Source organism: Myotis yumanensis, unplaced genomic scaffold (genome assembly GCF_028538775.1).
Source record: "Myotis yumanensis isolate MYYU_CA2020_CCGP unplaced genomic scaffold, mMyoYum1.0.hap1 SCAF_5, whole genome shotgun sequence".
Classification (NCBI taxonomy): domain Eukaryota; kingdom Metazoa; phylum Chordata; class Mammalia; order Chiroptera; family Vespertilionidae; genus Myotis; species Myotis yumanensis.
Genome location: NW_027223756.1, coordinates 98576028 through 98603900, shown reverse-complemented (window position 1 = coordinate 98603900; position 27873 = coordinate 98576028). Strand labels below are relative to the sequence as shown.

Sequence of the window (27873 nt, the reverse complement as noted above, 5' to 3'; positions counted from 1 at the left end):
GGTGATGCAAAAGAACTTTAATCACTACGCTCAGACGGGGCAGGGCAGGAGCAGTGTCTATGCACAGGCCACCCTGGAGCGGCCTGGGGCCAACCCCAGGTGGGGCATGTTCTGATACAGGCTCCCCACATTCAGGGGCTGGGTCAGGCACATCCAGTCTCCAGGGTCAAGTCCACAGGAATTCAGGTCTGCAGGACTATGGTCAGAAGAACCCATATCTGAGGCCTGGTGTGCCAGCAGCCACATGCATGTCCCCACAGCGGCCACACTCAGGGCCCCAGCAACATGATGGCAAGAGCTCATCCTCAGAGCGGTGAGGTCTTCCTCTCTGGCAGCAGTAGGGACTCCTTCATGACCACCAGCAGCCCTGGCGGGTACAGGAGCCGGGACAACACAAGCAGAGTGGCGGCAACCAAACCTGCACTTAGCACCACTGTGGGGAACAGAGAGATGGACTGGGTGAGGGAGTGCAAGGAGCCCCCACACCCACAAACATCCTAATGCAGGGGGACTGGGGTCTGCATCCAGTCCCCTCCCCAAGCCCCAGCTCCTAGGAGCAGCTGCCCCAGGCCCAGGGAAGGAGAAGTGGGAGGGCCTGTGCATACCAGCAGCTGCAATAACCCCATAGGCACTTCGATTTTCAGACTGGACTGAGTCCTGGTTCCTGACAAAGGTGGCTGTGGCATTCCCGAAATAGGTGACACTCTCCAGGGTCACAGGGGTCACAGACATGCCTTCCTGGAGGGTCTCAGTTCCTGCAATAAATCCAGGCATTCATTAGCTGGGGAAGGAGTGTGTGGGGGTGTGAACAGGTGTTCCATGTGCCTGAGGGAGACCTTGAGGCTCATCCTCCTTCCCAGACTGAGTGAGGTTGGTGAGCACTGGTGCTAGGAGTGACCTCTCGCTGCCCCCAAAGGTATGCAGACAACAGCAAATGCACAAGCCCACACTCGCAGCCTGGTCACACACGGAAGGTGTCAGACATCCTCCTCTAACGACCAGCCCTCCCCACTGCTACAACCATGATGAGGTCCCATGGCACATACCACAGCCAAGCTCATCACTGGAGTCAGGACAGTCTGGGTGGCCATCACAGAGCCAGGTATGTGGGATACAGGTGCTGCCCAGCAGGCAGTGGAGCTCCCCTGCCGGGCAGGGCTGGCGGCTACAGTTGAGAAGGATCTTGTCGATGCCATCGGGGCAGTCATCGATGCTGTCACAAGAGCAAAGGCTGCCCTCGGGCGGTGAGCACTGCCCATCCTGGGTGCACGGCTCTATCTCTGGAGTACAGAGTCAGTCAGGTCCCTAACGTCCCCACAACAGGGCCCAGGTACTCCCCACAGGCCATCCTCTTGCAAGCCTCCGGGTCCAAGACCACACTAACTCCACCTCCCTGTAAACTCACCTCTTCTCAAGCCTGAGACCCAGACTTCCCTCCTTACAGCGCCCCCACCCCCACCAGGCCCTATCCCACTGTGCCCCCTGAAAGCCACAACCCTTCCACAAGCATCACCTCCTGTGGCCCCATCCCTGCAAGCCCCACCCCAAGGTGCGACCACTCACTGCACTCCTCCTCATCGCTGCCATCAGGGCAGTCCTCTTCACCATCGCAATGCCAGAGGAGGGGCACATAGTGGCCGCTGATGCGGCACTGGAAGCCTGTGGGTGAGCCTGCAAGATGAACACAAGTGAGGCCTGGGAGGCCTGAGTCTGGACCCTCTCCAGAAGTCTAGTAGTCACAGGCTGAGAACACCAGGAAACAGGCCAGGTCCCAGGGCGCTGGAACTATATTGGTGGTCACCCTTTGCTGAGGACCTACTATATGTGGGGCTTGAAGCCAAAGAGTTCACAGCCTCACCACAAGCCCTACTGGGCAGGTTCTATTGCGATCCCCATTCTAAAGAAAACACTGAGGAGATGTAAGGCCAGAAGCAGCAGAACTGGTGGCAGAGTCAGGGTTTGAACCCAGGTCTCACTGATACTGGAGTCATTACCAAGCTCCAAATGGTCAGATGGTTTCCCCAGGACTCTCTCCAAACCGCATGGTTAAACAGACTTGGGAAGGCGCCATCTCTGAACCTGCCCTGGATCAGGCCCATGGTCAGGGTCAGCAGGGCCCATGACATCCCACCTACTTAAGAAAGAGGTAAAAGATCAGCTTAGTCACCAAACTCTGTCAACTTAGATCCTAAATTCCTCCAGATCTGACCACGTTCCTATCCTGTGCTACCTCACCAGGCCCCTAACCTCATCTCCATTTGGACACTGGAGAGCTCTCAGAGTCCCATCATTTGGTAACCCACTTCACCTGTCCGCTGCTCAAAGCCGTCTCCTGGCCCACCAAGCCTCTCACAACCAAATCCTGCCTCCTCCATGTGACCCACAGGCCTAGCTCAGCCCTGAACCCTTCCTGGAACCTCGCTTCCTCCCACGTTTTCCTCTTCACAAAGCTCCCTCTGTCGTGGCCTCCTCACTGCTTCACCAAGAAGCCTGGCTTGTTCCACCTCAGTGCCTTGTCTGTGCTGTTTCTTGGCCCAGTATACCCTTTCCTCCCTCCACTCTGCACCTGGAGATTGCCTCCTCAGCCTCAGAACTCAATCTATTTCCTGGAAGGGGTCTCCTGTCCCTCTCAGAGACTCCTGAGGTTCTGCTTCCCACTTACAACAACGCTATTTAAACTGATAGGGACTAGACTGGACACTCAGTGTGCCAGGACCATGACCGTGTGACCGAAAGCCCAGGGGGTGCCTGACAATACATGAACACAGGTCACACTCCGGTGAGATCTGAGCCTTCCTGGACCCCTGACAGCAAGGGCTGGGCTGTATGCTGATCGGGAGGAGCACAAAAGGAACTGGAACCTGAGATTGAGGGACAGAGCAAGAGAGTGAGTTTTAGGGCTTCCTCCTAGATGTAGCAAGATGGGTGGCAAATACCTGGCTTGGCCCCAGCCTAGCCCCATTTGATGCTGGTCCACTTGCCCCTTCCACTTTCACTCACAGGGGCCTGAGCCTCCAAACACCCCACTCTCCACAGCTGGCTCCTCTGCAGACCTCCAGGCCCGACTGCAGCTGTAGGCCACACAGTCCTTGGACTCAGTGGAGGCGGGGAAGAGCTGTAGACAACCTGGAGCTGGCTTCCTTCCCTGCCCAGGGGGGACTGTCGGCATCCAGGCTCAGCTTCCTCCCGGGCCTAGCCAGTCTTGGTCTGGACAAGCAACATCTCTCCCTGACCTGCCGGAGTGTGTGTCCCTATGTAAAGTGGGCAGCAGAGCAGAGTGGACCCACCTCATTAGGTTGGGGGACCAGACCAGTGACTCCTCCCAGCCGTGGTTTTCTTACCTGTAAATGGGGCAGTTAGGAGTCCCTACCTCAGTGTCCTGAGGAGACTGCTTGTATGTAAAGGTTTGGTACTTGGTTAACATGAGTCCTGCCTTCCTTACAGGAACCTTCAGCCTGAAAAGGCAGGGACTTTGGTTGAGGTAGAGGGCCAGATCAGAGGGGAGCCCACGTGTGTGAACTTGAGCTCACAGCTGAAAGTCAGGGGCACCTTCGCACACACGGAGGCCACTCTAACCCTCCCAGCTGCCTCTGGGAACCTGAGACAGCCGCCAACATCACATCGGCCGGGGGTCACGGGGAGGGAGACCTTTCGTTCTCTAAGGCTAGAGGAGAAAAGTGCAGAGATTGGGTGGGAGGATGGCCACCGAAGAAACAGCCACAAGGCCTCAGCTCAGACGGGAGGGTTTGGAAGGCGCTGCTGCTGCTGCGGAAGGTACCAGGTACCAGGTGACCGACCCCGCAGCGTTAGAGGTCGGACAACCAGGGCCTGCGGCGAGCCCGCGCTGGGCTGCAGGGCTGAAGGACGGACGGCTTGGAGGTAACAATGGGTGACGATAAAGCTGAGCAGGTGCGGGGTGTGAGCAGGGCCAGCGCACGGTAGTGAAAGGCAGGCAGTGAACTCTTCATTGGTGAGGACTCGCACAATTTCCCAGCTAAAGAGTCAAGAGCCACATGCAGGAGGAGTGTCCGGACGGCGTGCGGCGCAGCCAATGGCGAGGCGGTGCCGGCAGGGACGAAGCTAGGCTGCTGGCCAGGCGGGCGCACGGGCAGCGCGGAGCTCACTCACCTATGGTCTGGGCCCGGGACCGGGTCGGGGCTGCCTCCAGGCCCAGCACGAAGCCCAGCAGCAGCTGCAGTGTCAGGCCCAGAGCCGCGGTCCGCTGCGCTCCTCCCAGTGCCATCCAACCGCTCAATGCGCCACCCACGCCCGGCGCTGGCCCGCGCGGTCTGGCTCTGGAGGAGCTCAGATTCCCGCGCACGCGCCCACCGCCGGGGCGGGGCCCGAGCACAGAGGTCTGGCCGCTAAGCCTACCGTAAATGTCCGAATGCGAGGGGACCCGCGATTTGGCTCTTTCGCACTTTTCCCTGTGATACGGTACAGCGAAAGGTACGGAGGGATGGAAACCAACTTGTTGACTACAACATGTAACGTTCTATGCCGCAGTGTAGGTACTACCTATCGTATTTAATATGGCAACCACTCCCCTCAGCCACGCCCCATCCTCGCCTTCTAATCTTTTGTGCACCTGACACCCTCTTTACTGTATTTCTTTCGTGCACCCGACACATTATATATTTACTTATTTTGGTTTAGTGTCTGATTCCCAACTGAAATGTCAGGCCTAGGAGCTCAGGAATGCTGTTCTTGCGTCCCCAGTGCCTACTACCTAGTGGGCTTTTAAATATAAACATCCTGGCTGGTGCCATTTGGGGGCTCAGCCCATCTGGTTATCTAGATGACCTAATAAACTTATAATTCCTTAAAAAAAGAAACATAAACATCCTGTCCCTGGCACCTGGGTGCGCTCACGTTGTCTCATTTAGTCCTCATGTACCCAATAGGGAAGTATTATTCCTCACTTCTGGAACAAGATCTGTGAAGGCAATCCTTGGGTGTTCATTTCTCACACTCACCGAGAAGGCACTTAACAAGCCTTCTGCAAGCATTCTAGCCAATCTGGTTTCTGTGTTCTCTTCTAGAAAATATTTTCGCCTACAGCTGTCTTCAGGAGCAGCAAGTCCCACTGCCAGCAAGACCTCATCCAAGCAAATCACTGTCCTTCAGCATTATGCCGGATATGCAAGTATTGACCACCCTGTTTCCTGTGAAGCTACACTATAGCATACAGATTTTCACAGAAAGGGTTCTATTTGCCAGTTGATGGAACACTTCACTATTTGAGAATGTCGGAGGTTATAGCTGCTTTTGGAGTAGTTATACTTTCTGATAATAATCTCCCAGGGGAAATGGGTAAGAAGCAAAGATGCAAGGGTGCAGAAGCAGGTGGACTGAGTAGCAAATAGGACTGGGGCGGGGGGAGGGGGGGGAGGAGTGCCTGGCCTTAAAGGCTGTTGGAGGCTTGACAACAGTGGTGACCTCACAGGATCAAAGGAGCTGAGATCATGGATAGGAAGCATTCAGAACTGTACCTAGCACACAGAAAGAGCTCAGGTATCAGACCTTCCCTATTTTACTCCCTTGCCAAATCTCAAGTCTGGGTCATAAAACTACAGTGGGGCCTTGACTTACGAATTTAATTGTTCTGAGACCCAGCTCCTTACGAGCTCGTTAACTCAAATTACTCTGTCAACTCAATGCAAAAAATCTGCCGAGAGACAACTGGTATCTCAAAAAACTCATTAGTTGGGACACTCCTAAGTCAAGGCCCCACTGTATTCTGAAACCTTCAATGGCACATCTTGCCTGGGGTCTTCTGAAGCCCACCAGGGTTGCCCTCCTTGTAGCTTCCACATACCCTGCTCAGCCTTCCTTTCCCTCCTGACCTTCCTGAATCTGATTTATCATTTATCCCAACAAAAACCCCACCTCCTCCAGGAAGTCTTCCCAGGTTTTTCAGCCTGTGGGGCTCCCTACCTCTGAGCTTTTAGCATTTGAGATGCCCACTCTGAGCCACTTATACCTCCTGCCTGGAACTGTGACCCTTTCCTGCTTCCTGCCTTGCTCTCCACTTCCACTCCCCTGGCACACAGCTGATCTTAAGCTTTGGAAAGGCTGCAGGGTTCTTTCATGGGGCAGCCATGCCACTCCCCCACTTGAGGTCACTGTGTTGCTCCCTCACTCCTGCAGCCAGACTGGGGCCACTTTGTCTTGGCTTTTACTCTCCTGCTCATTCCTCCACAGGCACAAGCCCCTTACTTCCCTTGGCTGACTCTGCCTCATCCCTTGAACCCCCATGCCCTGAGCAGAAAGGCTTCTGACTCAGGGAGGCCTTTCCTCATCTGTCCTGGGTGAGCTTTACCTGTGAGCCACCTTGCTGTCCTCTGCCTTCCCTGCTGAGCTGCAAGGTGGTCAAAGTAAGGCAGGGGCCACAGTGGGAGGGTACCAGCCAATGTCCACATGAGCAATGGCTTGGGAAGCTCTTGAGAGAGATTAAGTGAGCAGCATGTCTTTGGCCCTGCTATCTTCTCAGTCAGAGCCTCCCCAACCCCCACAGGCCCTGGAATCCAGCCCACCACTCTCAGGGATAGAGCCAGGCCCTTGGAGAAGGGATGGGATATCTCTGGGCCCCCTGTACCATGTCATCCATGTCTGTAACATGTCACCCTGGAGCCCGAGAACTACTATTCCTCTCTGTCCCTGGAGCACTGACAGAGTTAAGAGATTTGGCACCAACTTCACCCCGAAATCCAAGTAAACCCAGTGTCACTTTAAAAGTAAAAATGGCCCAGCCGGCATGGCTCAGTGATTGAGTGTTGACCTATGAAACAGGTCACGGTTCAATTCCTGGTCAGGGCACATGCCCAGGTTGTACACTTGTACACTTGGTCCCCAGTAGGGGGCATGCAGGAGGCAGCCAATCATCATTGATGTTTCTATCTCTCTCTCCCTTTCCTTTCTTCTCTGAAATCAATATATATATATACATATATATATATATATACACACACATATATATATATATATATACACACACACATACATACACACACATACATATATATACTTTTTTAAAAAAGTAAAAATGGAAGTGATACTAGAGAGCACAATATATTTGTCATAAGTCAGGTCACGTTCTCCCAGAATGGAAGACAAGGAGGGCACAGTCAGGTGGCCCAGAGCAGTATCACAGATAAGGCTGGTCCTGGGACAGCTCCCACTTCTGTATGGGAGGAGCTGGTGTCACCGCCTTCTTCTCAGTGGCTGCCAAAGCTGAGCTGGAAGAGGAATGATATCTTACCATTTGCAACAACATGGATGGACTAGAAGGTATTAAGCTCAGTGAAATAAGTCAGAGAAAGACAAGTACCATATGACCTCACTTATATGTGGAATCTAAAAAACAAACAATAAAAGGTACAAACTTCTATTTATAAAATAAGTAAGTCCTGGGGGTGCAATGTACAACATGGTGACTATCCTAGATAATAAAAGGCTAATATGCAAATTGTCCCCTCCACTGGGAGTTGGACTAGGGGGCGGGGCCAGCTGGCCAACCAACCACCCACGGCCCCTCCCACCAGCCAGCCCCACCCCCGATCCCCCCACCCTGACTGGAGGCAGGGCTGGCAGGACCCCACCCATGCACAAATTCGTGCATCAGGCCTCTAGTAGTTAATAATACTGTATTGTATATTTGAAAGTTGCTAAGAGAGAAGATGTTAAAAGTTCTCATTACAGCCCTAACCGGTTTGGCTCAGTGGATAGAGCATCAGCCTACAGACTGAAAGGTCCCAGGTTCAATTCCGGTCAAGGGCATGTACTTTGGTTGCGGGCACATCCCCAGTAGGAGGTGTGCAGGAGGCAGCTGATCAATGTTTCTAACTCTCTATCCCTCTCGTTCTCCCTCTCCCTTCCTCTCTGTAAAAAAATCAATAAAATATATATATTTTTAAAAAGTTCTCATTACAAAAAAAATTTGTAACTACGTAAAATGACAAACACTAACATTTGCAATATATACAGATATCAAATCATTATACTGTACACCTGAAACTAAAGGACCCTGGAACTTTATCTGATTTGCAGAAAACCCACTCCTGCCTTCGGCCCTAACCCCTACACTAGGATAGGTGGGGATTAAATGCGTTTGCAGATGAAAAGCTCCTGGCCGCATGGTTCCCAACACAGCTGATGCTAGGTAAATGGGACCTTGAAAAGCAGAAGCGAGAGAACAGGCTGGCTGTAGGAGTGTGTGGCATCCTCACCTTTCTGCTGGCTTGCCTGACACCAGCGCCTTCTGTGAGGACATGACAATGGAAGGTGGTGTGGCTTCCCTGCGGCCGTCACGGGTACAGTAGTAATTGTTGGAGAGCTTGTGGCTGGGGCCCACAGGGAGCCTGGGAGGAGGCTGAGTTCTGAGGAAAAAGGACATCAGCATTAAAGCAAAGCCATATTGCTCTCACTGCCTGGCTGGTCACCTGTGTCACTGGGACAGGCTGCAGGCCAGGGGTATCCCTTGGTACACTGTCATGGAGGGACATGCCTGGAGAGGGTCCAGAGCCTAGAAGCAGGTGGCAGCCCAGGCTTTGGATGTAAGAGTTGGGTCTGCTCCATTGCAGGTCCCCTACCTGCCCCAAATGGATGAATGACCTTTTGTGAAACCCATGGAAGGGGTAGGCCCAGTCTGAACACCTGTGACTGTTCCCACCCTCCCCATGACCCAGAGCTTGGCATCTGGCCTCACTTGCACCTGAAGATACTCAGGAAATGAAGAAGCCAGGTTGTGAGGCTCTGCCCACTATCTATCCAGTAGTTAATCAGTAAAAGCTTGGGCTACAAGCTCCAAACATAGCTCATTCTGAGGGGCTTCCTTCCCAAAGGCCAGACTACACAACTGGGTTTCCTGCTATTTCAGAAACTCTCTGGAGCAATGGTTGCCAACCAGTGGTCCATGAGGTCCGAAAGGTTGGCGACCATTGCTCTGGAGAACCCTGCTGGGATCAAGGCTTGTAACTCAAAGAGCACCTTGTATTCCAAGCCTCCGAGGCCTCTGCGTTTCCTGTCACCTCATGGTGGCTGCTGCCAGAAAGGGGGGTGAACAGAGCTCTGTTCTGGGCCTGAGGTGAATTTACAAAGAAGCTGGAAGCCTGAAAAGGAAACCCTAACCTCAAGAGGAGCTTCCCTAGAAAATACAGCAGAGAGGGAGGGCAAAATGATAGGCAAAATCTTTTAAAACTGGGCTTTCATTCAACCATGTTTTTAAACAAACTTTTTGTCTGGTAATCATTTTGCCAGGATTTAAATTTTTTCTTAATACAAGTGTTAGTCATTGTGTATTTTTTTAAAAAAAATACAGATAAATAAATTTTTAAAATTTAACATTCAAAATAATGTCCTGTGTGGCAGTTAGAATTTGCTCAGGCCCTGGAGTAGAGATGATCTCTGTAGGAATGGCCATAGTTTTCTGCAACCTAACACAGAAAAGATATAACCAGTGCTGGCCCTAGCTGGTTTGGCTCAGTGGATAGAGAGTTGGCCTACAGACTGAAAGGTCCTGGATTCGATTCTGACCAATGATTCTCTCCATTGATGTTTCTTTCTTCCTCTTTATTTTTTTTAAATTGGTTTCAGAGAGCAAGGGAGGAGAGAACAATGGAAACATCAATGATGAGAATCACTGATCAGCTGCCTCCTGCATTCCCCTCACTGGGGATTGAGCCCACAACCCGGGCATGTGCCCTGACTAGAAATCGAACGGTGACTTCCTGGTTCATTCTGAGCCACGCCAGCCGGGCTCAGCCAGCCAGGCTCATCGATGTTTCTTTCTCCCTCTTCCTCTCCTTTCCTCTCTGAAATAAAAAAACAGCCACCAAAAAAAAAAAAAAAACAGTGCTGAAAGCAAAATCCCAAATGAATCACTAGGGGGCACCATTACCCTAAAGACACTGAAAATTTTACAAGTTTCCTCAACTAGCCCAAACCCTGGATGGAAAAGCAATTTAAACTTTTGATATTAGGAATTAATCACACCATTTAGGCATTCACATAAATTTGGTTACTTTAATGCTATTTTTGTTTCCTTCACTGCCAACCCTCCAAGACTGCCTTACCTTTGCCTGCCACTGACTTCATTTTATACCGATATCCCCTTTCCTACCTGTGTCTGTCACACTGGCCTCCTTCCTGCTTCTGGCTCTGTTGGGCCTTACAGCCTTCATGCTTACTGTTCTCTCTGCCCAGGTTTCTTCAATAATTATCCTTTGGCTCTTTCTCATCATTTAGGTCAGTGGTTCTCAACCTTGGCTGCACATTTAGAATCACCTGGGAATCTTTTTAAAATCCTGATTTCTGGGCCTCATCCTCTGGAATTTGTTTCTTTGTTATGGGGTGGGGCCACAACATTAGTAACAAAGAAAGAGAATTTCCAGAGGATGGGGCCCAGAAATCAGGATTTTAAAAAGATTCCCAGGTGATTCTAATGTGCAGCCAAGGTTGAGAACCACGGATTTAGGTGAATCAAATGTCAATCCCTGAAAGGAAACTTTTCCTGACCCACATGACCCAAGGTAGTAACCCTCCAGATTACTCTCATTTATCTTTGGAGCATTCCAGAATAATGGTTTTTGGTTTTTTTTTGCCTGCTGTGTTTTTCTCTACGTTTTTCTCTTCCTAGGATATGAAGGAATGAGGACCAGAACTTTCCTTGTTTGTACTGGTCTCCCCAAGGCTGAGGACACGGCAAGGGCTTGTAAATATCAAGCATTTTTTGGACATCAATGAGTTGAAATCAAGACAAGTCTGGGTTCAAGTCGCAGGTGTCACTTCCTAGCTTCTGAATGGCTTTAAGCAAATGATTGTCTCTCCACGTCTCAGTTTTGTTTGCCCCCCCCCCCCATCTATTGCTTGGGAATGATACCACCAGCGGGCAAGGCCACACTGAGGACAGCAAATCACAACGATCCCCAACCAGAATTCACGGCCAATCGGCTGTTTCCAAGAGCAAGTCTACGGGGTGGTCCGGCAAGTTTAAAGGCAAACCTGTCTTCACAGCCTGCCAGGAAGCTAGAGGCAGGATTTTGGCCAGGGCTTCAGGGTCTAAAGCAGTGGTTCTCAACCTTCCTAATGCGGCGACCCTTTAATACAGTTCCTCATGTTGTGGTGACCCCCAACCATAACATTATTTTCGTTGCTACTTCATAACTGTAATTTTGCTACTGATATGAATCGTAATGTAAATATCTGATATGCAGGATGTACTTTCATTGTAACAAATGGAACATAATTAAAGCATAGTGATTTAATCACAAAAACAATATATAATTATATATGTGTTTTCCGATGGTCTTAGGCGACCCCTGTGAAAGGGTCGTTCGACCCCAAAAGGGGTCGCGACCCACAGGTTGAGAACCGCTGGTCTAAAGGAACACGGTTTTGTTTTTGGTGGAAGAAGGACAGAACAGGGCGGGGGCTTGAGCAGCGAGCGGGGCCTGCTCACCGCTTGGCGATCTCCTGGTAGCGCAGCTGCAGCTTCGCCTGCAGGTTTTGCTGTGGGAGGAGGAAAGGAAGGTCAGCCAGCAGGGCACCCGGGAGGGGAGAGGGACAGCCAGGGACAGACATGAAGGGAAGGCAGAGACGGCCCCGTGGAAAGGAAGGTCGGGCCGGGACCACCAGACCCAAGGCTAATGCGGTCAGGAACTAGGGAGACGCAGGTCTCCGGCCAGAAGGCGGGAGTGGAGGTGGGTGTGTCCCGGGCTCCGGCCTCACGGGGTCCCGGGCGGAGCGCGGGCCTGGCCCAGGGAGATCTTGGCACCGAGGCTGCCGGACCCAGGGCACAGGAGAGAGGGACGGAGCGGGTCCCGGGCGCACGGAGCGCGCAGCCCCCACCCCAGCCCAGCGCGGCCCCCCGCCCGCGCACCCCGGAGGCCCAGTTCCGCAGCGACTGGATGAGCCGGGTGGCGGACGCCATCTCCCCTCCGCGCTGAAGGACGCCGGCAGCAGGGCTGCGGCGGGGGCTGTTGGGAAATATGTGTGTAATCTCGCGAGAGGGGGCGGGGCTAGGACGGCGTATAAAGACGCTCCCCAAAGCACGTGACTCCTTTCCGCCCGACTGTTGCCGCCATCATGGACACGAGCCGTGTGCAGCCTATCAAGCTAGCCCGGGTGAGAAGGGCGCCGGCGGGGCCGAAGGGAGGCCGGTGGGTTGGGGCACCGGGCCCGGCGGTGCTGACCCCGCTTCTCTCCACCAGGTCACCAAGGTGCTGGGCAGGACCGGTTCCCAGGGACAGTGCACGCAGGTGAGGCGTGGGGACGCCCCGGGATCGGAACTGCCCCTCGTGGAATCCGAGAACCGTTTGTCCCAGGTTTCTGGAGGTCCCAACCGCCCCCCCCCCCCGTCCGCCCCAGGCCCTGCCAGCGGGTCTGAGCTCCAGGGAACCCCTTCCTCTTGGCTCAGCGGTCTCACTGGGCCCGGTGTGGCTTCACGCCCTGCCGAATGTGAACCCGTCCGCAGCGGGCCCAGAGCGGCAGCCTCCCCCCATGGTGGCAGCTTCTGGTGCTCGGGAGCTTTGTTCGCCAGTCTCCGCCTTTTTGGTTTTCCTCCCGGCCCAGGCCTACCTGCCAGCGAGCCTCATCCCCCTTTCTGTTTCCCTGGGCCGGCCCCTTCACGCCCCCTAAATCTAGATCTGCCCACCCCCGTGGGTCCCGTAGGTCCGCGTGGAGTTCATGGACGACACGAGCCGCTCCATCATCCGCAACGTGAAAGGCCCTGTGCGCGAGGGCGACGTGCTCACTCTGCTGGAGTCGGAGCGAGAGGCTCGGAGGCTGCGCTGAACTGGTGCCTGGTGAGTGCAGTACCGGGATGGGGGGACTGAGAGCCGGCCCCGTGAACTCTCCGGGCTGGTGGCGGGAGGCTTTGGCAAGCCCTGGGTGAGGGCTCTTGGAGGAGAAGGACGTAGAAACGGGCTGCAAGGCTGGGAGGGAGTTTGCCAGTTGCTGGGAGGCCTGTCAGCATCTCATGCTTGGGTCTTTTTACAGGGTCCTGGCTGTCTGGGTGAACCACATGGCCCACGGGGAAGATGCTCCACTGTTAATAAAGCTTTTTATGTAAATTCAGGTTCTTGTCTGGGGTCACGGCTTACAATACCTTCTGGTGGGTCACTGGCCCCTTTGCATTCTGGAAACCTGAGGGAGGGAGGAAGGCTCTACCCCAACAAAGCATTTTCTTTTTGAAGAACATAAACCAAGTGTCTATATGTGCTCCTAGCAAATGATACAAGTTCAGTTAGAAATGTTTTATTTGTTAGGAAAGGTCAACCCTTCGCCACCCTACCCCCTATCCAGGTCCGTTGTGCGAGGCCGCTCACTGAGGCTGGGGGTCCTCTCCATTATCGCTGCTTCCTCTTCGACCAGGCGTGGCCGTGGGAGAGTCAGGGGGTGACTGGTGAGAAAGGTGGTGGAGGTCATGTCACAATCTCTTGTGGACTTCAGATGCCACAGACTCAAGGATGCTTAACTTGAGGAAAAACTCCTTCACAGGAGCCAGGCTGCCGAGGTTTGAATCCTGCCTTTACCCCATCTGACCTGGAAGAGGCACTTAACCATGCCTCCTTTCCCACATCTCTATTGGAAGAGGATGGGCAAGCTGATTTAGCTTTGAGTATTACCTCTCTCCCCTTGGAGGGACACACTGGGTGTTCCCTACCTGCCGGCTGCTGGCAAACTGATCCAGTCTTCATTTCTGAAGCTCCTTCTTGCAGGGGGCCTGCATCCTCTTCCCCAACCAGGCTTAACTACAAAGGGTCCTAAACTCCTTTGCTATGAGCTTCTTTGGGGGCAATAACTCACAGAAACTCTACCAGGCCTCCTCTGATCATAGATCAGGTCCCTTTCCCTCTGCAGGCCTCAATCTCAATCTATAAAATTGAGAAAGTGTCCCACCCACATAGGAGATGAAGCCCCCAGATCCCCATCCTACTATTCCCCTGAGGGAGTAGGAAGGGGAGACCTTCCTAGAGCATGCTGGGTATCCTTGCACAGTGCAGCTGTAAAGTTTTGTTGCTTGAGGTTAGAGCTACACTCACCGGGGGACCAGGCTGGCCTGAACTCAGGTGGGCATGCAGCAGAGCAGCCACCTCATCCTGCTCAGCCTCCAGAGCCATGGCCAGGGCACTGGTGCCCTCCTGAAGAAAAACGGACAGTTAGGTCACTGAACCAAGGCATGGGTACCCTGCCTACCCAACCAGCCCATCCACAGTAGCTCACATTATCCAGGAGGGCAGGATCGCAGCCTGGCTGGGCCAGTAGCAACTGGACAGTTTCCAGGTGCCCGTACTCGCTGGCAAACATCAGTGCTGTGGCTCCGTCCACATCTTGCACATTGACATCTGCCCCACATGCTAGCAGGGCTGCTACCATGTCCTGTCGGCCATGGCTGATGGCCAGCATGAGGGCTGTCTGTCCTGTCTGTGGAGTGGGGAAGACAGGACTGGGTGGGCTTTAGGGGAAGGGAGGTAAAAATCAGGGTTGGTTCCTGAATTGTAAGTATCCACGCACCTGGCTGGCCTTGGCATTGACGTTGCCCATTTGGAAGAGTCTTTGGACCACAGGGATGTCCTCATGCCCAACAGAGGTGAGTGCAGCTAACATAAGGGCTGAGTAGCCTGCTTGATTCTGGCAGTCAACCTTGCAGACTCCTAAGAGTAAGGAGGGGATCAGTCAACTAAGCCTACACCCCTAGCCCAACCTGGTTTACTCACCTCTCCCAGTCTCTGGTTCATCTGCGTTACAGGTGGTCCCCATGGGTCATGAATTGACTCCCCTTTGCCTACAAGATTCTCCCACCAAGAGCCATGTGGCTCCTCTTACATTCAGTGTTCTGCCCTCTCTACTTTGCACTCAATAAGGGATGTTTATTTTTATGGCTACAAGCACCATCATTGTTCCCCCAGAGAACTATGCCAACTATTTCACCTTGATCCAAGTCCCCCCTCATTTCCTTCCAGCAGCCAGGAGTAGATCAAAGGAATTTGGTCCAGTCTATTTAAAACCTTCCTGTTTACTCCTGGAATAAATGCTATTGTCCCCCATGATCTATGAAGCTGTTAACTTATGTTCTCTGGAATCCTCCCCTTCCCCAAACCTGTTAACAAATTGAATGTGTCCTCCAAAACATATTGAAGAACCGTAAATGTGACCTTACTTGGAAACAGGCTCTTTGCAGATGTAACAAAATGAGGTCATTATGGTAGACCCTAATCCTGTATAACTGGTATCCAAGGAGATGGGTTGGGGACCATTGATAATGGTCCCCTAAGATTGAGGATTGTTAAAGAATGGGAGAGGAAGCTGAGACCTCAGGGAGGTGAAAGTTGAGAAAAAGGGTGTTAGGGAGTAAGGTTATGGAGGAGGTGACATCAGGGTTTTAAGGTGACCTTTCAAGTACATCAAGGTGAAGGGAGAGGAGCAGGTCAAGGAACTGAGAAGCCAAGTTGTAGGGATGAAAGGAAAGCAACCCCTATATGAGGTTCATTGAGGGTTCAGGGACCTGGGGGAGGTTGGACCAGCCTGACATGACTGCAAGTGGGTAGGTTATGGGAGGTACTGGTGGTGACTGATAGGGAGTTGGCTGAATCGGGTTCAATACAGGGTAAAAGGGTCCAAGGAGCCTTGGGTCTCTTATGAATGACAGAGGATGCCCAGAAAATAATGTATCACCCCCTCCACAAAGCCCCAGCCTGGTAACCAGCCCAGAGTAGCTGTGACCTTCCTTTGGTCACCAAGACCTGCAGGCCCCCAGAGGTTACTGGTCTTGAGGGAGGGTACTCAGAAGGGCTCTTGAGCAGTTGGTCCCATGGGCAAAGCAGCATGGGTGGCCCACTCCACTACCTGGTACCTAATATGCTCTCAGTACATGTCTGGGTTCTGCAACACCTGGGACCATCTCTGTTCCTGAGGCAGGGGATGGAAATGTAGGAAGTGGAATTGGAGGATAAGAGACAGTCCCAGACCAGGATGGTAGTCACAGCCCTGACCAGTGAGTATCTTCCCTCAAGATTGGAAAGGCAGCTGGCTGGACATGTGGACTTAGGAAGCACCAGGGCTGGAGCTTCATCCTGCATGCCTGATGCTTCTACAAGTGTTCTAGTTGCCCAGGTAGGGAGATGATGCATCCCCATTTCACAGTTAAGGAAGGAAAGAGATAAAATAACCCCCTAAATTTAGGACAACATAATTCAAAAGTCTGGAAAGTGAGTTGGGTCAGGGCAGAGCTCAGGTCAGTCCATGTTGGATCTTGAAACACCCAGTGAAGGACCGGTGGTGCCATCTGCTTGGCCAGCCTGTCCCTACATTTCTTCAGGTTTTCCCAGCTGAGAACTGCCCAGGTCCTCCTTTACCTGTCCACCCCATTGCCTAGTACCCTGCCCACCCCTCCCCCATGCTGACCAGTATCCAGCAGCAAACTGGAGATGGCAAGGTTCCCATGGGACACGCTGTAGTGCAGGGCTGTGTTCCCGTTGCCGTCGGCCAGGTTCACCACGTGGGCCAGCAGCTCTTGTCCCAGGCATGCTACCGCCCGCAGGACCCCGGCTACAAGCTCAGCCTGCGAACGGCGCTGGCTGGACACTCGAAACCACTCCAGTGCCACCAGGCGCGCAGCGCCCTGCCAGGACAGGGAAAAGCATCAGCGAAGGTCCCGGTGCCATGGCAGGGAGGGTGCAGAGTTGTGGCTGGGAGTCCAGGCAGGGGGAGGATGGTCACTGCTTGTCTGAGGAGGGCCATAGGGACCCCATGGGGCCGCACCCCTTTGGAAGAGGGAGTACATTGGGCCCCGAAGGTGGTGAGCGCTTGTCTTTGGGGAGTCCGAGAGTGGGCCTGGGGCGGGATCCTTTTAGGGAACCAGGTAAGGATCAGCGCGGTCCTGGGAGATTCCTTTAGAGAGCCTGGGATTGGTGGAGGTCCCTGGCGCTAGACGGAACTCCAGACCCTCCCCCAAATCTAGACAACAGGCCCTTCCCTAAGGACATCAGGGGAGGTCCTTGGTGGACCCCACGACTTCCTCTGTAAAGAGCTGTCTCCTCGCGCACTCACGCTGTCACGGGCGACTCCACGGGGCTGGCTCAGCTGCCGCTGCAGCGCTGCGCACGCCTCCCTCAATCGCGGGCTCAGTTCGCACCTACAGAAGAGGTCGGGAGAGACTCAGGAGTGGTGGGGGTGGGGGCGCGGAAACTGGAAAGAAAACAGTCCCCACTCCAGTGTCCTGGCGCTGCTCACCTCCCCTGCGCACCCGGCTGAGGCTCTGCCTCTGGCTCCGGCTCGGGGTCCCGAACGACTCCGCTGCTGGGAGGGCCGGGCGTGCCCGAGTCAGATCCCTGGCCGCTGTCCTCCCCAGAGCCACAGGAGCTGCTCCTCAGGGGATCGGCAGCACCATCTTCGCTGTCACTGTCTTCCTCACTGGATGAGCTCTCGTACCTGGGGGCAGTTTGGGAGGCGTCTGCTGAACCTCCTCTGTGGGCTCGTTCCTGAGTCCTGCCAGGTGGGATTGGCTATCCCCATTTCCCAGAGGAGGAAACTGAGGGGCAGAGCTGGAATTCAAACCCCAATCCATGTTCCCGTAGATGCTGTCATGAGGAGGGGGAAAATGCTCACTCTCCGTTGGTGACCCCAACAAACTGCAGGCTCTTGGGTCCGGGGCTGGGTTGGGCGCCAGGTGTTCCATCTCTCCTCTTCATGATGGATTTGAGGATGCCTGCCAGGGATCAGATAAGGGCACTGAATTCGAGACCAGTGGTCATCAAGCCAGGGCTCCGGGAGAGGTTGGGACTCACCCGCCGGCGCTATGGCCCTGTCCCCATCTGTGAGTCCAGATGGGCTCCGCGTCAGGTAAGGGACCTCCGCGGAAGGCTCGGTCTGCGTGGACTTCTCAACACAACCCCATGGGGTCTGGGTTGCAGCCTCGCGCGACTGAGACTGGGCCGCTGCCTCCTCCGTAGCCTCTCGGGCCTCCTCCAACTCTCGCAGCCGGCTCCGCAGGAGCTCGCTCACCCCGCACTGGTGCTCCAGGCTGGTGCGCAGCAGCTCCAGCTCGCGCTCGGCGGCAGCGGGCAGTCCCAGCAGCGCCTCGGTCACCCACGCGTCCGCCTCAAGGGTCTTGGAGACCGCCTGCACGCCGGCTTCCCGGGTCTCCGGCACTGCCTGGGCTTCTGCCTCTTGGGTCCCCAACACGGCCTGGATTTCAGGCTCCTGCGTCTGGGGCGCTCGGTCGGGGGTCCCCGCCGCCCCGTCAAGGACCTGGAGTGCGCCCTCGCTGCGCCTCAGAGCCTCCTCGTCCAGGCCGTCCGCCCGGGGGCTGGCCCTGGCGCGAACGCCGCGCTCGGAAGTCGCCAGGCGTTCGGTGAGCCGCCGCAGCTGTGCGAGCTTGTCCGGGCGCGCCTCGGCCTCCAGGTCGTCTCCTGGCTGCCGGAGCCCGGCCAGTAGCCTCGCCTTCTCCGCACGCAGCACGCGCACCTGCTCCTGCAGCTGGGGCAACGCGCGCGCCTGGTCCTCGAGCTCGCGCAGACGCCGCAGCGCCAGGGCCATTTGCTCACGCACCATCTGCAGTTGCACTGGGCCTGGCGAGGCAGGGGCGGGATTGGGGGCGGAACCTGGGGTTGGGCTGCTGCGGCCCGAACCACCTGGGCTGCGCTCGCGCTCGCGCGCCTGCGCCAGCTCCAGACGTCGGCTGGTCTCCAGGAGCATGTCCTCCACGTGCGGGTTACGCACCGGCACGCGTGGCGACAGCGGCGGCAGCAGGAACCAAGTGGGTGCGCCCGGAGAGAGTGCACCCGACGCTCCCCCTTCATCACTAGCCAGGGACTCGCTGGATGTCCAGGCCCCTGGGCTACGCGCGCCCGTGATGCCGACCCGGGCCCCGCGGGGACGGCGTGCCAGCTGGGCGCTGGGGGCGCGACGGGCGACAGGGCCGCGCTCCAGTTCCTCCACGTATTTGAGGAAATCCAGGTCCAAGTGGAAGCCATAGGGCGTCTCCACCGTGTAGGACGAACTCGGGCTGCGGGAGCCCCCAATCGGGCCGTGGCACAGGTGAGAGCCGCCCAGGTCTGCAGGCATGACAGGGGCGTGAGGGGTGTCAGGCCAGGGGTACCCCTCCCCACCACAACACACCAGCAGGGCTCCACCTGCACCAAGTTCTGCACCAAGCCATTACACACCCAAAGCTCAATGCCTATATGCACCCAAATAGTCATGCAAACACACGTTTATTGAGCTCCTACTACATGTCAAGCACTTTTCTGAGGACAAAGCATCGAACTAGACAAACATCTCTGCCCTCTTGTAGGAGACAGATAGACACAAACATTACAAATGGTGCTAAAGGCAATAATAAGATGAAGTAGAGAATAACTGGAGGAGGCATTACTTTGGCTCTGGTTGTCAGGGCCAAGTGATGAGGAGAAATCAGCTGGGGACAAAAGGTTCCTAAAAGAAAACAGCCCATGCAAAGGTCCTGGAAGGAGAGGGGGCTGAGCAGGGTGGGCTGGAATAAAGGGTGAGTTGAGGGTGTCCAGAGCAGAGTAATGGAAGAGAGGGGGAGAGGAGTAGGGGAGGTGAGCTGAAGCCAGACAGAGGGCGTCTCCCAGGCCATCATGAGATGTTAGATTACATTCCACATGTGACAGGGCAGCACAGAGGCCCCTCTGGCCACTATGCAAAGAAGTGAAGTGCAGGGTTGTGTCCACACACCAGCACCAAGTGTGGACCTGTGCACACTTACCATTTCGTACACTTACCAGACACGTTCTGATTCAGGGCAAACTTGGCCATGTTTCCTGGAGTAGCCACCAAACACACCCTGAAAAAGTCCCCCAGAGGGGGTAAGGGTGGAGTCAGGCCCTATCCTTCTGGCTATGACTCTAGGGTCAGCCTGGATTCTGAGTGAGTAAACAGACCCGAGAGTTCCTCTCCAGCAACCCACCCCCACACAGCAGTGCCCTTTCCTCCATCCTCCCTCAAGAGGCCTTGAAACTTTGGAATGAATGAATGTGGGAATGCCCTGGTGCCAGGCCTCAGCCTGCTGGGCAGGAGGAGAAAGGAAGAGCATCAAAAGGAGAGAGGAAAGTAATTCAGAAAACAAGAGAAGCCCAGCTAGTGTGGCTCAGTGGTTGAGCATTGACCTGTGAACCAGGAGGTCATGGTTCAATTCCAGTCAGGACACATGCCCAGGTTATGGGCTCAATCCCCATTAGGGGGCATGCAGGAGGCAGCTGATCAATGATTGTCTGTCATCATTGATGTTTCTCTCTCTCTCCCTTCCTCTCTAAAACCAATAAAAAATATATTTTAAAAAAGAAAAGATGTCCAGTTGGCATGGCTCAGTGGTTGAGCATCGACCTATGAACCAGGAGGTCACAGTTTGAGTCCGGTCAGGGCACACACCCGGGTTGCAGGCTCATTCCCCAATGTGGGGAGTGCAGGAGGCAGCCGATCGATGATTCTCTCTCATCACTGATGTTTCTATCCCTCTCTCCCTCTCCCTTCCTCTCTCTAAAATCAACAAAAAGAAAAAGAAAACAAGAGTAGTTGGAGGTGGGAGTGGGTATGGGTGTCATTCCAGATCTGAGTTTTCTGTCAATCGCTGGGGAAAATCGGAAATTAATCATCACAGGGGTGGAATGTGAACCTTCAGAAGAGGAAGGCAAGAACTGGAAGTCCTCATGGGCTCATTAAGAACTCATCTGGTCAGATTCTGCAGATTAAAAAACAACAAAAATACAGAATCACTTGAATGTTTCCCTTAGAGTCTAAATGCAAACAAGATACAACTGTGCATATGAATTTTTACCAAGGTCACCTGTGAGACCTCTATAGGAAAGACAGAGAGTTGGGGGCCAGCTGCACAAAGGATGCAAATCAATGGATACCTGTACCCCTGGAATACCCCTAGTGGTGTGCCACAGGGCTTATAAGAGGTTGTAATGGAACCACAAGCACCTAGGTTGTCAGAGCTGAAACTATGCCTGGGGATGGAGGGAGAGTAAGTCAGGGTGTCATGATGGAGGCTCTAAGAAACTGAGGGAGATTGAGACCCATCTAATAATGTGATATTTTACAAGGACAAATATTGAGTCCAGAACTTGGATTCAGAAAGCACAGGGTGAGAAAGATGGGGCTTTAAAGAGCTCACATGAAAAGCCTCAGGGAAGGGCAAGCAAGCTGCCAGTATCAAGTGCCTACTGTATTCCCTGCTTGATTAGATGTAATCCTGTGCAATCCTGCAAGGTAGATATCCACATTTTATAGATGGGGAAACTGAGATACAAAGCAATCAAATCAATTGTGGGAAACACCCTCTGCTCATCTTCTGGAGACCCTTGCCTATCAGACCCAATGTGACCGCTCCCTAACCCACAGCTCATTTGTGCTAAACTAACCATCTTTCCACTTCCCACCTTTGTCCAGCCTGGGTCCCTGACCTCCCCCACCCAGAACCTTTTCCTGTCCCAAGGCAGCTGTTTCCTGCCCCTTATACCAGTTGCAAGGGGTGGACCAGCAGGACAGCTGGTCATCACACAGGACATCCAGTGCCTCTCAGGACTTGTTTTTAGGAAACTGCCAGAGAAGCTTGGCCATGGGAAAGGCCTGGGTGGGGGGTTGGAAGTCTGGGCATTTTCACGCACCGCTCCAAGTGGGACTGAGCTGGGATCAGCCCCCTCCTCCAGGGACATCTGAGGTGCTGGGAACTCGAAGAATAGCTGTGGGCCATTCCTAAGACCCAAACCCCCTCCGCAGCTGGACCCAGAGGCTGGGTGGGGAAATGGGCGGATACTCCAAGAATGGTAAAGAATGATAAAAACACTCTTTCCATTTTCAATGGACCAGCTTCAATTCTAGGCGATCTGTAGGGATTAACTAAAAAAATCCTAGCTAAGCCCTCTGAGGTAGGTTTTCTTACTGTCTTTCTCCTTTTTACAGAGGAAGAAACACAGATTAAGTGATGCTCCCAAGGTCACATTCAGGCAGAGGCAGATTTAAACCTAGGCGGCTTTGCCACTGTTTCTGCATTGGCCATTCCACTTGATGGTCTTCTAGAAACAGCCCGTCCCTCCCCGACGACCCTCATGCCTGTCCCCGCGTGTGTCCCCGATGGCAGGGAGTGGGTTCACCCCGCCCCCACCACCACCACCCCGGTGGCTCCAGGGGCTGCAGCCTCACCGGAGTTGGGGAGTTGGGGCGTGCAGCTGCCCTCCTCTCTCCTCTGCTCCCGCCTGAGCTGTCAGCTAGATTCGGGTCCTCTGCCTGAGGCCCCCTCATTAGGCCGTCAGAGCTGATGCCAGACGCCCCCACTCCAGCCCCAGGGACTATTTCTGGACTCGGTGCTGTGATCACCAAATACCGCAGGCAGTGCAGCTCCTGGTCCTGGGGAGGGGACTCTCCCCCCAGGCCCTCTCCCCGCTCAAGGCCGTGTGGTGGCACCCCCTAAAGTTGGACCGGAACTTACACACCCCCGAGGTAGGGGTGTTGGCTGATGATGGTGTGTAGGGGAGGTACTCAGGTCAGCACCGACCACTCCCTCACCGCCCCCCCTAGACGGCCTCGCAGGGACAGAGCCGTTTCCTAGAGGAAACGCTGCCGGGCGGTTCCATCCGCTACCCATTGTCTGCCGGCGGGGGCCGTCCGTCCCTCCCCCAACACTGTTTCCGTCACACCCCCACGCACACCCAGGTCCAGCGCGAGGGGCTCGACCCGGTCCCCAAGCTGTCCGGGAGAGACGCGGGGAAAGGCTGGGGAGTCGGCTGGGGAGCTGGCTGGGGAGCTAGGGGGCGAACAAGCCCCGACTTGGCTCCTGAAGGGCGGGAGGAGGGCGATCTCATGAACCCGGAGCTTCCCATTCTGCGCGCTGCCCACTGGGGGCTCTCAGTGTGGGAGGGGTCGCAGCCGGAGGACGCGGCGCCCGCCCCGTCGCAGCGCGCGGCCCGCGGAGGGGCTGCAGGCGCAGCGCCACTTCCCGGGGCGCCCCCTTATCCCGCTCCAGATCCGCTTCGGTGGCCCGCAAGCCGGCGACTTACCTGATGCTGCAGCCGCAGCCACATCCGCGCCCGCACCCGAGCCCGCCCCCTCGAAGCTCGAGAACAGGTTATCAATGCCTTGACGCTAATTGACGGTCGCTCCAGCCAACCAACGCCAGACACCCTCCGAACTGTCCAATAGTGAGGTGGAGTGGGCGGCGCCGCGAAGGTGGGAGAGCCTGGGGGCGGGGCCTGGAATGACTGTCCCGGAGGGACAGCAGGACTGAGCCCTGTGGCCAAGTGCTGCCCAGCGAAGGGCTAAGGACCTTGGGTTTGATCCACTGGACATGGGAGAGCCATGGAAGGCTCTGAGCAGGAGATTCACTGGGGGGATTTGTGTGTTTGGAACATCCGTTCGGTGGAAGCTGGAAGGACTGATGCTCAGATCCCAGTGGGTGAGGTACATGGACCCTGGATCTTTCCCACCACAGGGTCTTTGCACATGCTTGCCCACCTTCCTGAACTGTCTTCCCTGCACATATCTGCCCCACTAATATCAGCACATAAGGACAGGGAATTGATTTATTTTGGCCACTGCTTTATCCAATGCCCTTGGCAATAAATGTTTGTTGAACATTAAAATTACATTTAACATTTTAATCCATTTGGAATATATTATTATCTAAAGCAACTGTACAGATTGTTTTTTTTTCCTGATTATTTTAGTATTTTTGAGTACCTACTGTGTACCTGGCACTGTGTATGTCCCTAAGGTGACACAATCCCTGTCATCCTGCTCTTCAAAGCTGAGAGGCAGAGGCAGACTCAAGCTAAAGTTTATGGTAAGGGGACGATGAGTGGGAGCTGGGGTCTATGGGAGGAGAAAATAGGGGCAAAACCCTGACCTGGAGGGTCCTGTGAGGCAGCCTGGAGGTGTGCCATTTAATGAAGGGTGCTCCAAATAGGAGAAAGTGCACATGCAAAGGAAGGGAGGAAGGATGCTCCCTATATCAGGACTTTGACTAGGTCAGTGTGTTTGTTGGTAGGAGGGTAACTGAAGGGACCGGCAGAAAAGCACATCTGAAGCTTTCAGACATTATCTGATGAGTGGATCCCTGGAGGTGAGTTATTTATTCCAGATTCCTCTATGATGTTGTCCCAGTGCCACTCCACTTCAACTACTGTAGCTTTAGAATGTATTTCGATATCGGGCATTCTTCCTTTTAGAAAATTCCTGGGCTATTTCCATTGTCTTTTTTTCATGCACATAAACTGTTTGTAGAATTCTGTCAAATTTTCCCATGAACACTTCATTGGAATTTAAAGAATATTTTTATTGTAAAATAAAATGCACACACACGGAAGCAAACTCAATAATAACATAAGCCCTGGCCTGTGTGGCTCAGTTGGTTGGGCGTCACCTAGTGCACTCAAATGTTCCCTGTTTGATTCCAGGGTTCCAGGTTAGGGCACATGCCCGAGTTGCAAGTTCAATCCCGGATTCCTGGTAGGAGGTGTGCAGGAGTCAGTCAATACCTCACTTTCACATTAATGTTTCTCTCTCTCCCTCTCCTTTCCTCTCTCTCTAAAAATCAATAAAGAACCTTTGAAAAAAATAAAGAAACCACATAAAATAAATGTATAGCTTAAGGAATACTGAAGGGAGGTTCTCAACCAAGGTGATTTTAAAAATATATATTTTTATTGATTTCAGAGAGGAAGGGAGAGGGAGAGAGATGGAAACATCAATGATGAGAGAGAATCATTGAACTGCTGCCCCCTGCAAGCCTCCTATTAGGGATTGAGCCTGCATCCCAGGCTGCCAGGGTGTTTCTCAGCATCTAGAAGAGTTCAGGAATCTGGAAAAGGTCTGCAAATATATTAATAAAGAGACTGGGCATGAAATATAAATTTGGAAGGCATTTTGGGGAACCAGAGGAGACCTAGCTTCAGTAACCAAGTTCTCTGAATCTCTGGACCCCTAGCTTTTTTATTAACACAAATTGCCCTAAAGCAAAGCAGATATACATATCAAAGGTAAGGTTTGGTATACAGTAGCCATTGTCAGGGTGGGGGAACTGCCCTCAGCTGTCTGGCAGCAGGCAATAATATATGCAAATCTTTAGGTTTGGGGAAATGCTTTCGGCTATTCCAGCAGCAATAACATGATTCAGCCCTGCTGAATATAGAAGCCCATCAACCTTTTGAGGACTTCTTGCTTTTTATTGTGCCCTGCTGGAATTAGCTTCCCGCACCAGGCATTGAACCATGACCTCCTGGCTCATAGATTGACACTCAACCACTGAGCCATACCAGCAGGGCCCAGGGTGATTTTTTCTTTTTTCAAAAATGTATTTTATTGATTTTTTACAGAGAGGAAGGGAGAGAGATAGAGAGTTAGAAACATCGATGAGAGAGAAACATCGATCAACTGCCTCCTGCACACCCCTCACTGGGGAAATGCCCGCAACCAAGGTACATGCCCTTGACCGGAATCAAATCCGGGATCCTTCAGTCCGCAGGCCGACGCTCTATCCACTGAGCCAAACTGGTGCTGGCCCAGGGTGATTTTTGATTGTCATAATGGAGAAGGGGAAAGGATCTAGTGGGTGGAAGCCAGGGATGCTGCTGAACACCCTACAGTGCACAGAGTAGCCCCCACAACAAAGGATTATATAGCCTGAATGTCAATAGTGCTCAGTTTGAGAACCCCAGCTGGGAAGTGAACATAATTATAACCCCCACCCAGGTCAACATGTCTCCAGCTACCTCAGAAGGCCCTCCATTCACCACATTCCCATCACAGCTGCTTTCTTACTTTGCAAAGTAACCACTGTTGTGACTTTTTTAGTAATCACTGCCTTCCATTCCTGAATAGTTTATCACCCGAATATGAATCTCCAGACACTGTAGTTTTAGTCTTGCCTGTTTGGAGACTATGAAACCTCCGTTCTTGTCTTCTTGAAGGAAAGATTTCAATCACAAAACAAAGTGTAGCAAAGTAAGTAAGAATTTATGGGCCGCAGCAAAAATATACTTAGGACAGTGAAACAAGGAAGGGCACAGAAGAAGCGATAAGAGAGCCTAGGCTGGGCTGCTTTGGCTCGCTGAGAAGTCAGAGAAAAGAGGGGCTTGGAGACAGGTTCAGGGGGTTAGCCCAGGACAAGCTGCCACTTGCAACCATTGCTCCCCTGGTTGTAAGTCTTGCGGGGACCCTCAGGGGAAAGATGGGAGAAGGGAATGGCAGGGGCATGCTCCAGGGGGGGCGAGTTTGAGATGGGTCCTTCATGCTGAGCATATTTATCTCTCTCCTGCAGGGAGAAATCTTAGGTCTCATGGGAGGGTCTCAATAGAATATTTATCCGTTTTCTAGGTGTGCTCTTTCAGGTTCATGCTCTCCACTGATTGGTCAACGCCAGGGCAGGGGTCATTAGTCAATGTAGCTGGTCCTGAGGCAGCTACAGCATCACTTGTCTGGTTTTGCTGCTTTTCTGGGCCTGGAGCTAAAATACAACGGAGGCCCAGATGTTATCTTTAGGGAGGAAAGGTTAGGGGGTCTAAACTGCTTGCCTAGCGATATGCTAGGGGAGGATACGTTACCCTAGGGATGAGATTCTTGTTTTCTCAGTTTTGCCGCTTTCTAGGTATCCCAAGCTTTTTGCCCTTGTGAGTTTCAGTTCCTGGCCCATCGTCCTTGCTCTGGTCATGTCTGTCTAACTGCCTGTAACATTGCCCATTCCAAAAGAAAATATGTCTTTTCAATCTCTGTTAACTCACAGGCCCCCTATATCCCCTTTCTTCCCTTGAGATAAATCCAATATACAACTCAGGCTATTTGTCCTGAGGTGTTTCCTACAGCTGGGGTGTCGTTGATTGCACACTCATGATGCAGTCCAGTATGTTGCTTTGTCTTCCCCACACCCTGCGAATTGGTGGTTTGTTCCAGAACTGGGTTCAGACTGGGGTTTAATTCCTTGGCACAACCATGGGTGGTGTTGTGTCCTTTCACCAGGAGGCTCATACTCTTTGACGGTCTCTCCTTACATAAGGTCAGTGGCCATTGAGGTTGTAAAACAGTGATCTTCCTCCAGCATTTCTTTCCTATTTATTGTTAGGATTCTTCCCTTGCCAGATGTTTCCTTCCCCTTACTTTCTACGTGATTACCCAGTGAAACTTCCTATAGAAAAGGCAAGACAAAAGCTGGCTTCTTTCACTTTATATGCCAGTGTTCAAAATAATGAATGATTCCCCACAATCCTCTAAGTGATGAATTAGGTTTTATTGTTGTTAAGTCATTATGAGCTTATGGAGAAACACACCTTACTTCAGTCCCTGGCACGTATCCTCCCTGCTGGGCACACCTGGCTGAGGAAGCTTTTGTGGGTTGGAACTTTCAGAAGTGACTCTGGTAATCTTTGATAGTTTTCTTACTCTCTCATAGGACCAGCTGTCCCAGGTTCATCTTGGACATATTCTGTGGCATCAGCCAGAAACTACTTGAAATTCTGGTTTCTGTTAGTGGGAAATATAGTAGTTTGGGTGCTAGGAATACTCATTTGATATTGTGTATAGACTTTTTTCAGTGAGCAAAGCTAAGTAGGGAGGATGTATATATAATACATATATATACATACTTACCTAATAATAGACAAACATGTAAATTGACTGTCCCTCTGCTACCCTCACCAGCCAATCAGGAGAGTATGCAAATTAACCCAACAAAGATGGCGGTTAATTTGCATATGTAGGCACGAAGCAGCGGAGCAGAGACGGAAGGCTCTGGGCCGGAGAGAAGGCCTGGGTCCCGGGTGCCGGAGGAAAACTGGTGCCAGCAGCCAGGGGAAGGGAAGGCCTATTGCACGAATCTCTTCATGCAATGGGCCTCTAGTAACACATATACATATATATTTT

At 53.1% G+C, this 27873-nt stretch overlaps 4 protein-coding genes across 7 annotated transcripts; 1 reads left to right on the top strand and 3 right to left on the bottom strand.

The window, feature by feature from the left end:
• CD320 (CD320 molecule) lies at positions 1–4315 on the bottom strand. The gene is made up of 5 exons (XM_070416671.1): positions 4129–4315; positions 1564–1671; positions 1047–1280; positions 606–755; positions 1–433 (listed from the first exon to the last, which is right to left on the bottom strand). Exons 1-5 carry the CDS (start codon positions 4241–4243, stop codon positions 306–308), a joined length of 735 nt encoding a protein of 244 aa, XP_070272772.1. The 5' UTR covers positions 4244–4315; the 3' UTR covers positions 1–305.
• A 2737-nt stretch (positions 4316–7052) lies between these two features.
• Positions 7053–11977, bottom strand: NDUFA7 (NADH:ubiquinone oxidoreductase subunit A7). The gene is made up of 4 exons (XM_070416674.1): positions 11879–11977; positions 11459–11508; positions 8229–8378; positions 7053–7238 (listed from the first exon to the last, which is right to left on the bottom strand). The coding sequence occupies exons 1-4, from the start codon at positions 11927–11929 to the stop codon at positions 7148–7150; spliced, it is 342 nt and encodes a 113-aa protein (XP_070272775.1). The 5' UTR covers positions 11930–11977; the 3' UTR covers positions 7053–7147.
• Positions 11978–12054: 77 nt separating this feature from the next.
• RPS28 (ribosomal protein S28) lies at positions 12055–13070 on the top strand. Of its 2 annotated transcripts, none has more exons than XM_070416677.1 (4): positions 12055–12123; positions 12210–12257; positions 12670–12803; positions 12997–13070. In XM_070416677.1, exons 1-3 carry the CDS (start codon positions 12085–12087, stop codon positions 12790–12792), a joined length of 210 nt encoding a protein of 69 aa, XP_070272778.1. In that variant the 5' UTR covers positions 12055–12084; the 3' UTR covers positions 12793–12803; positions 12997–13070. The 2 variants fall into 2 exon arrangements, with proteins under 2 accessions (XP_070272778.1, XP_070272777.1); XM_070416676.1 differs by having other exon boundaries at positions 12210–12323.
• Positions 13071–13232: 162 nt separating this feature from the next.
• KANK3 (KN motif and ankyrin repeat domains 3) lies at positions 13233–23089 on the bottom strand. 3 transcript variants are annotated; one of them, XM_070416643.1, is made up of 12 exons: positions 23022–23089; positions 20636–20701; positions 19746–19807; positions 17787–19055; positions 17608–17707; positions 17233–17430; positions 17050–17134; positions 16405–16621; positions 14515–14654; positions 14224–14424; positions 14043–14141; positions 13233–13399 (listed from the first exon to the last, which is right to left on the bottom strand). In XM_070416643.1, exons 3-12 carry the CDS (start codon positions 19777–19779, stop codon positions 13322–13324), a joined length of 2421 nt encoding a protein of 806 aa, XP_070272744.1. In that variant the 5' UTR covers positions 19780–19807; positions 20636–20701; positions 23022–23089; the 3' UTR covers positions 13233–13321. The 3 variants fall into 3 exon arrangements, with proteins under 3 accessions (XP_070272744.1, XP_070272745.1, XP_070272743.1); XM_070416644.1 differs by lacking the exon at positions 20636–20701 and having other exon boundaries at positions 23022–23064; XM_070416642.1 differs by lacking the exons at positions 20636–20701; positions 23022–23089 and adding an exon at positions 22168–22186.
• Between the last annotated feature and the right edge of the window lie 4784 nt (positions 23090–27873).